The 9,092-nt window shown below is 47.6% G+C and overlaps 1 protein-coding gene and 1 pseudogene across 1 annotated transcript; one reads left to right on the top strand and one right to left on the bottom strand.

The window, feature by feature from the left end:
* Positions 1-1,505: 1,505 nt before the first annotated feature.
* LOC149355357 (uncharacterized) lies at positions 1,506-2,375 on the bottom strand (annotated as a pseudogene).
* Positions 2,376-4,205: 1,830 nt separating this feature from the next.
* On the top strand, positions 4,206-6,668 carry LOC149355356 (beta,beta-carotene 15,15'-dioxygenase-like). The gene has a single exon (XM_089577630.1). It carries the CDS (start codon positions 4,319-4,321, stop codon positions 5,864-5,866), a length of 1,548 nt encoding a protein of 515 aa, XP_089433756.1. The 5' UTR covers positions 4,206-4,318; the 3' UTR covers positions 5,867-6,668.
* The last annotated feature ends 2,424 nt before the right edge of the window (positions 6,669-9,092 follow it).

The following is a 9,092-nucleotide window of genomic DNA, read 5'->3' as shown; positions in this document are numbered from 1 at the left end:
ACTCAGGGCAAACTTAAGGTCCAACTGCAAATCTTTTTATTTTTTCTTTTTATTGTGCCTTAGGAGGCTACTTCTTTCAATGGCTTTTATCTTTTTTATTTGTTTTTTAAACAGTTCCCACATATCGACTAATCTTCCTAGTTGAGCGTCTAGTAGAATCTGAATACTTTCCTTTACTTGGTTTAGAAAAACTTCGTCTTGTAGCAGTTTAACATTCAATTTCCATAACTCCCGGTTGAACAGCGACTTCGTTTGCTTTAATCCTATTGTGGCAATTACTATACTGTGATCACTGAAAGATACATGTTTCACTTCATAGCGTGTGCACACTGGCAAAAGATCAGTGGAAACATACAGCCTATCGAGTCTAGCATGGCTTGTTCGCTGAAAGTGCGTGAACTGTGGTATATCCCCACTCGATAAAGCGTATCCGATGTACTCCAAGCCATTTTCAAGCATCAGTTTGCTCAATAAATGTGCGCTCTTGTTTCGAACGGCTTGCCGACCAACTGTCTTCGGCTCTGCATACGCATTTGAAGTCTCCAAGTAAAATAACGTATCTGTCACATTTCAGATAAGGCCCTACGTTTGCAAAAAAACAATTTACGTTCTTTCTCCCTATTGGGCGCATAAACGCAGATACTTCGCCACTCAACGTTTCACAAAGAAAAATCGCAGACAATAAATGTACCGTTTTCACACACACTCCATGCTTCAAATTGGACAGCCAAGGATTTGCGAACAAACAAAGCACAACCTCCCGACGCCCCGACAGCATGGCACACACATACTTCGTATCTTTCTCTTAAAGGCTCGACCATGCGGTTCGTCGGCTCTTCACTTTCAACCTTCGTCTCCTCCTGCATTGCAATTAAATCTAAGTTATTTTCTAAAAAAGCACGTCTCACTTGATACTGCTTACGCCGCGCAGACCGCCCTCGCACGTTCAAAGTGGCTACACGCAGTGCTGTGATGGAATTTGCTGCCATGTTCTCAACGAGTGAAACGAGGCGCATGGTCTCACCTTGAGCTCGTCGGCGAATAGAGACGTCCTATGTGCCGCAACATCGTTCCGAAGGTCTAGTGCTTGGCGCCTCGGCAAATGCTTAGGTGTCTCGGCCCCGTCACCGACGCCACAGACACCTCTTAGTTCCACGCTGGTAACGAAAACACTTTTCCCCCGTCATGACGGGGGCGTAGTTCCCGCAGGTCTCCGTTCCGGTGGGATGGTAGGCTTTGGCTTGAAGCTTGCGCGCCGAGTTAGGACCGTCTTTACGGGCGGTTCCTCATTCACGGTGTTCTCTGAAGTGTCTGTCAAGATGTTGTCGCCCTCACGAGTACGCTTCGCCGCACGGCCGCTGCACACATCCTCACTAGCGTCCATGGGAGCTGTGCCTTCTCCGACAACGGCCGCCAAACCGTCACCCAAGGAATTCTCTCGTGCGCTAGTTCCCCTTGCCGGAGCATGTTCATGCTGCACGGTGCGTGGTGCCTGAACAGTGTTCTCATGGTCTTCAGGCACCTGCTCAGAAGAAAGACGAGCTAGCCGCCGCATCCGCTTCTTTGAGTCCCCGTTAGGCCCCTGACGCCTCTTCGGCCTCCACTTTATCTATTAAGTGCTCCGCAATACCGTCACCTTTTCCAAACTCCGCCGCACTTGCGTACGTTTTCACACTGCCCGTCCTTATGTCCGAAGCGGCGGCACAGGCAACAGCGCGGAATCTTGCAATCCCGTCGAATATGCCCGGTCGACTTGCACCGCAAGCAGAGTGGTGGCCTTCCCTGCACAACAATAAGTGCGAGCTCACCTGAAACTCTCAGCTGGTGTGGAATGTCGTCAGTCTTGACTCCGACTTTCAGTTTCAAGGTGACGGTACGTGTTGTGGTGCCTTTGTCCACCACGCCTTCAGCCCGCCACCTTTCCTTCGTCAAGTTCGTCACCTTTCCGTTCGGGGACAGGGCCTCGTGCACATCCTCGTCGGCGACGCCGTACAGCACCCAGTGAATCTTAAGCCGAAGGTCTTGGTTGTTCGGATCCACGAGGATACACGGGCTGTTTTTCACTTTAACATCGCTGGCAGTCAAAAGCTTCTTCGTCGCTTCGGCGCTCTTCATTTTGACAGCCCACATATGGTTCATCTGGTACGCACCCCAAAGCCAGCACTTCGGAGAGCAAGCCTAGACGAACCAGCGCATCCCGGAAATTTTCGACGCGGTGAGGCCTGTTCTTCGGATCAGCGTGCATAAAGATGATATTCAAAACAATTTTTCCTCTTGGCAGCGTTGGCAAGATGACCTGGTATTCTTCATCCGAAGCAGCAAAAAAAGTTTCCGCGACCAGCAGCGGCCGCTGACACCGCTCCGTGGGAGCACATGATAACTCGTCCGTTCGCTTCTGCGTCCGGACGTAGAATCCCTCGGCCATCCTGACACTGCTATCATATTTAATTTAGAGATATCTGGCATAATATTACATCACGAAGACAAAAAAAGAACTTCTGCCAGAAGTGGGATTCGAACCCACGCCCACTTGCGTGGGCCAGGAATATCGTTTCGCCCATATATTAAAAACAAGGCTATTCCACCTTGAGTCTGGCTCCTTAGACCCCTCGGCCATCATGTCAGTGCCATTATATTTAATTTAGAGAAATCCGGTACGATATTACATCCTGAAAAGAAAAAAAGAACGTGTGTCAGAAGTGGGATTCAAACCCATGACCACTTGCGTGGACCAGAAACCTCGTTTCGCCCATATAATACAGGCAAGGCTATTTTTGAGTCTGGCGCCTTAGACAGCTCGGCCATCCTGACACTGCCACCACACTTAATTTAGAGATGTCTGGTATGATATTACAGCCCGAAGACAAGAAAAGAACGTGTGTCAAAAGTGTGATTCGAACCCACGGCAACTTTCGTGGAGGAGAAATAACGTTTCGCCCATATATTACAGCCAAGGGTATTCCACCTTGAGTCTGGCGCCTTAGACCGCTCGGCCATCCTGACACTGCCATCGTATTCAGTTTAGAGATATCTGGTATGATATTACAGCCCGAAGGCAAAAAGAAAGAACGTGTGTCATTATACCCTTGCTTACTCCTATGAGAGAATTCACTGGTCAAAATCTCTCAACCTACACTCCTCTATTTTCCACACGGGCAGGTAAAAAATGAGACAAAAAGGAACGGCATCGCAGATGAAGAACACTTAAGAGTGGTATTTAAAGATATTCTCTTGGTATGATGGGCAAAGTGCGTCCATTCGCCTCTATGCTTCATCGGTCCCTATCCACGACAGTCGTGCGTACGCACTCTGTGCCGTGATGATTCATTGGTTTAGCATTAACTTTTGTGTTCTCGTGAATTTGGTAAAACTATGTCCGTAAAAAATGTAATGCATTCAAATTCATATTGCTGGATCCGAATCACCTTAGAAATAGAGCCTCTACCTTTTGTAGGAATGTGCGTTTTACATGTATTAAACAGCCAAATCGCGGAGGGAAAAATAAAAATAGGTTACACTTACGAAGCGACACGCGAACTGTGAGCGACGCCGTAGTAGAAATCTCCAGTTAAATTTAGATCACATGACCGCAGCGATGGCCTAGTCATTTGATTATCTGCCTCACATGCGGCAGGTGCGGGGTTCGATTCCCAGGGCCGTACCCATAAAATGGGTACAAGCTTTCTCCCGGTCTGGTGCTCGGCTTCCTTTGGGTGAAATGATTTTAAAATGGGCCTATCACCCCCGCTTCAGTAGCGAAAAATACTTTGCGCCAGGGCGCTCTTTGGCTAAAGTCCCCTTTTGACATAGCGAAAATATTGACCACATCAATGTCTTTATCGTGTGCTGACATCGCACAGCACAGAGCTACATCGCACGCCTGCATAGAATTGCGGCCCGTATGGCGACCGGGTCCTCCGGCTCATTAGCTGTTCTCTCTAACTACTGAGCCACCACGGCGGTTAGCGGTAGGAAACGGGGCCTGAAGGTTCCTGGAAATAACGGCGTATCGAAGACAGGCAAACTGGCGGCAAGGTGGGTTGTTTTTCTCTCATCGTCTTGCGAGAGGGCGAGCGTGAGCGCTCCCCTGGCTTGTGCTTCGGGTGCAGCCGTTTCTTGTTTGTCCGATAGGTGACCGATAAGCATTCTCCGAGCCTCTCTGCGTATCTGCAACTGGAGGACGGCCTGCGCTTCCTATAATCGCACAGCCGCTCTATCTGCAGTTCACACCCTCTCTTTAAAGATACGACGCCCTTGGAGCAACGCAAGTTCGCGCACCGCCGGACGTTCTTCCAGGACTCGCAGAGCAGGGTAGGTGATGGAATCCAGCCACGAAGTCTCATCGCCTCCAGGCCTTGATTTGAGAAAGTTGTTTGGACGCTCGTGCGATCCCGAGATATCGGAACCAGTGACCGGTGCGGTGCAAGGAGAGCTGCCGGCTTGGCTGCAAGGTAGGCTTCTGCGAAATGGCCCAGGATTGTCCTCAGTTGGTCCCGACCACTACAACCACGTGTTCGACGGTCTTGCTCTTGTTCGGCAATTCAGCATCGAAAATGGTAAAGTTTCCTTCCAGACTCGCTTTCTTCAGAGCCAGACATACATCCGCAATCGGAGAGCTAACAGGATCGTCGTCTCCGAATTCGGAACCGTGGCGCACCCAGACCCTTGTGCCACTGTATTCGAGCGTCTGGCATCGTTTTTCACACTGGATCAAACGGACAACACCCTAGTGAACGTAATGCCCATTGGAGACGAGCTGTACGCAATGACAGAGACCCCGTATATGTACCGAGTGGATCCCGCTACGCTCGAGACTCTCGAGAGGAAAAATTTGAGGGACCTGGTGGCCGTGCACCTCGCCACCGCACACCCACATCTGGACCCGGATGATGGCGCCACGTACAACATTGGCACACAGATAGGAGTGCGCTCTTCGTTCGTGCTGATACACTGTCCCCCTGGCAACGGCCACGGGGACAGCTCGGTGGACCGCTTGAGAGCCGTGGGAAAAATACCGCTGGAGACACGCATGTCAGTACCCTACATCCACAGCTTTGCGCTAACAGAGAAATGGGTAGTGGTGTTGGAGCAGCCCCTGGCCCTCAGCTTACCGGCCATGCTTCGATCCAGGCTTCTAGGTAACACTGCATTTATGCATGCGCTGAACTTCGATTCTAAGAGGAACGTCCGATTTCACGTGATGAACAAAAACACCGGCGAACTTCACCCCATCGTGTTCGAGGCCTCTGCATTTTTCACGTTCCACCACATCAACGCATTCGAACGGGGCGACGACCTTGTGGTAGACTTAATCTGCTTCGTTGATGACAGCCTCATCAAGAGCCTGGGTTTTACGGAAAAAAATCCAGTACCATGGAAATTTGGCTTCATGCGGCGCTTCGTGCTGCCTCTGAATCGAGGTCCGGGTGAGCGGGTCTGCTTAGAACCGATAGAATTGGCCAATGGCAAGCTGCGCAGTGAGTTCCCACGTGTCAATCAAAGTCGCAATGGGAGAGAGTACCGGTTCTGCTACAGCATCAGCCATTTAGATGGAGAGGAGCACAGGCCTTTTCTTTCCAAGCTCGACGTCTGCACTGGCGACTGGCTCCGCTGGGAGAAGGAAGGGTGGTATCCCTCAGAACCCGTCTTCGTCGCTCGTCCAGGGGCCCTTGATGAAGACGACGGCGTCCTCCTCAGCTCTCTGGTTTGTGTGAAGGACGAAAAAAAGTTGATTCTAGCGGTCATAGACGGGAAAAGTTTCGAACAATTAGCCCTGGCCGAGTTTGACTGTCCGTCCTCTATCTCAAGCGACTTTCATGGCTGGTTTCTTCAGCAGCAGGCAGCCGAAGTGTGGAAGGATGTTTAAATATGGGAGATCTTCGCATATTAGCGTGTTTTTGTGATCTGTAACGCTTAGAATGATAAGCATTAAAACCTTTTTGTTCTTCCAGAATCTTCTATATGTGCCACGCGATGCTGTGAAACAGCTTTAGTAAATCGGAAAATGTGTTACTACGTTTGCCAACGTGGTCACTAAACTGCCGGGATTTCATCTTTTGTCGGCTTGTTTCACTCACAAAGTTTTGAACAGTCACGTATCTCCGGTCTGCCACACTCTTAGGAAAAGGGGATTAACAGGGGTCGAAAGGTTAGTATTTTTGGGGACTGACTGACCAGTCAATGCCGTCATCCTTTTCGAGACTAACGGCAAAGGGTCTAACTGTTGGTTTCCTTGGAAAGAGGTGCAAAGTTTAATCTCCGAGAGCAGACGTTTAATGAAAAAATGCAAACGAACTGTGATTTCGAGCGTAATTCAGAGCGGGATAGTTTCCGACAGCACTTCACACATATAACAACAATACAGAAAACAGAAACACACATTGAAGCACTAGGATTCGAACGGACAACCTTTGGGTCGGGAACCGAGCGCGGGTATGACTAGACCCCCTCAGGAGACGCTCTGAGGGGGAATATAAAAGCCTTATTTGCGAGGCACCTACACTGCCTGCTTTACCGCTAGGATTGTTATCAAACGCATTGATGTTTAGAGCACAGTAAGGCAATTTCGCTCTCATATGCTTTCGCAATAAGCTGTGGTAAGCTTTAATGCGCACTCACAGCGGTCTAAATCGCAGGTTTGCCCAAAAATGAAGTGTTTAACTGCGTATAAATTACGACCGGTAGTTCGCAACCACAGCAGTTGTTTTCTTTTTGCTTTTTTTGCAGATAAGGTAGACTTATGTCTGGCACCTGGCAGCTGCATATCACAGCCTGTTGAAAACAAATACAGAAGGCCGTGGTTCACTTCGTTTTTTGTTGTTGGGGGACAGCGGTGACAGGGAACTGACTGCTTGCCACTCACCGTTTCGATAAGTGTTGCCGATACTTATACAGCATCACATAAGCTCGTAAACAAACGGCAACGACATCACCGCGACAAGTTTTTAATGATTCTTTTAGTTCTTTTTTGGATGTTTTAAATGATCCTCGAAAAAGTGACCACTTACCGACAGTTTCAAAATTATCATCCTCAATCCCAAATAATTCAAGCACGACCTCAGCGCTGGAACTAGCTGAGTGGTAACTGTTTTCCGCAAATGCGACTTTACGTAAAAAGATTCAGTGATGGGCTAATCATAGATTGAATAAATGAAAAAGTTACCACCTACATAATTTTTGCCCAAAGATAGTAATTCCGCAAACATCAGGACAAATGAGAAAAAAAATCACAAGGATTGGTGGACACGAGTTCACCCTAGGAAAAAAAAGAACGAAGCATAGCATGCGGAATATTTGGAGGGTATCCGACCGCGGAAAACTTGTTATTCTTTAAAAAAGCGAGGGCGAAAGCACGACGTATTCAGAGGAATTGAGAAAAAATATCCTGGAAGGAATGTGTCTCTCCAATAAACAGTTCACTACCGCCCAAGAAATTGTGGACTGAGGTCCGGAAATTTAGTGGCGACTTTCCTCCTCCCACTTTTCCATTTCTGCCCGCTGCTGGCACACAAACAACATTAGAAGAACAGGTAAACATAATAGGTGAGCACTTCGCAGCTGTTTCCAGTTCTTCCAACTGCACAGAGACATTTCAAAGATACAAAACCGTAGCAGAATTTGGGTCATTATTGCGAAGAAGTCCATATAGCAACAAATTTTGAGATGGTTTCTGAAAAGAGTCCTTTATGTTCTGAAGCCTAAGAATAAATTCCTCGTGAGGCACCTTGTAGATGTATAAGAATACCTCAGTTAGCTGTTACTGAGCCCATTCAGTGCCCTGTCACTTGACATAAAGTATGTACTTTTCATCGGCGCATGCAGCGATGATATATATGCCGAGCGAAAGCATAAAATATTTCGAAGAAGTGCACTTCCAGATGGCTTCAGGCAGCTCATTTTGTTGGAACATTTGCTCTAACGTAAACCTAAGACCAAGGCCTTGCTGCTTAAGTTTGAAAATATGTAGAGGTCCCAAACTATCACAACCTTTGTAAAAGGCCAGCAACTCTTCGACCTTTTTGGCAATCATTCTGTCCACTCTGCTTAAGCAAATATCACTTAGCACAACGACAACCGTCGAACCAATACATATACCAGTTTTTTGAAGATATATTGCACTACCACACTCCACAAACATGCTCTTCAAATAAAAAGAGGTAAGTTCAAAAAAGTGTGTTGGGATTCCACAACTCTTCCTGAAAGCAAACCCATCGTTTTGCTCCGACGTGCACATTTTGGAGGTTTTCATGAGGTCTCATGCGGGATAGAATAAAATAGTTCTTCTACATCGCCCCTAACACCTACACAATGCCCTGAATTGTCATTTTTAACGTACTCAACCACGCACTACGAATTCGGTACAAGAAAAGGATCTTCAAGACGAGAACTAGACAGATGCTTTTTCATATAACAAGAAACCGCATTATGCCATGAGCCCTCTTCCGAACAAATCGTTATTAAAGGCTCCCCTGGCTGGTGTGTTTTCGCCGGAAAAAAATTACGTCGAGAAACCGTGATAGTATCCTTTACAACCGTCGCTAGCTTGCCTTAATAACTTGAGAATATTTACGGGTCCCATACTATCACAACCTTTCTAAAAGACAAGAAACGTAGTGAAAATTTTTTCCCCAGCCCAAGGAAGTTCTTGGCAATCATTCAGTGGGCCTTGAATAAGAAAATTTTGCTTAGCACTGGGCCAGCCTTAGAATCAATACATATACAAGATTTTTGAACATATACCCCACTGGCATACTCCACAAACATGCTTTTCAAATAAAAGAAGGTAACTTCCAAAAAAAGACTGCTGAGATTACGCAACTGTTCCTGAACACAAGCCCATCACAGTGCTCTGATATACACATTCGCAAGGTTTTCATGACGTCCTGATGCGCGGTAGAATAAAATAGTTCTGCATCGACACTAACCGCCAGACAACACCCTGGATATTCATTCTTAAGATACTCAACGACACTGTGCAAGCCACCGCGGTGACTCAGTGGGTACGGCGCTCGGCTGTTGGCCTTAAAGACATGGGTTCGATCTCAGCGGCAGCGGTAGAATTTCGATGGAAGTGAGATTCCAGAGGCCTGCGT

Source organism: Amblyomma mixtum, chromosome 3 (assembly GCF_055824585.1).
Source record: "Amblyomma mixtum isolate Tamu chromosome 3, ASM5582458v1, whole genome shotgun sequence".
Taxonomy (NCBI): domain Eukaryota; kingdom Metazoa; phylum Arthropoda; class Arachnida; order Ixodida; family Ixodidae; genus Amblyomma; species Amblyomma mixtum.
This window is presented reverse-complemented; position numbering and strand designations above follow the sequence as displayed.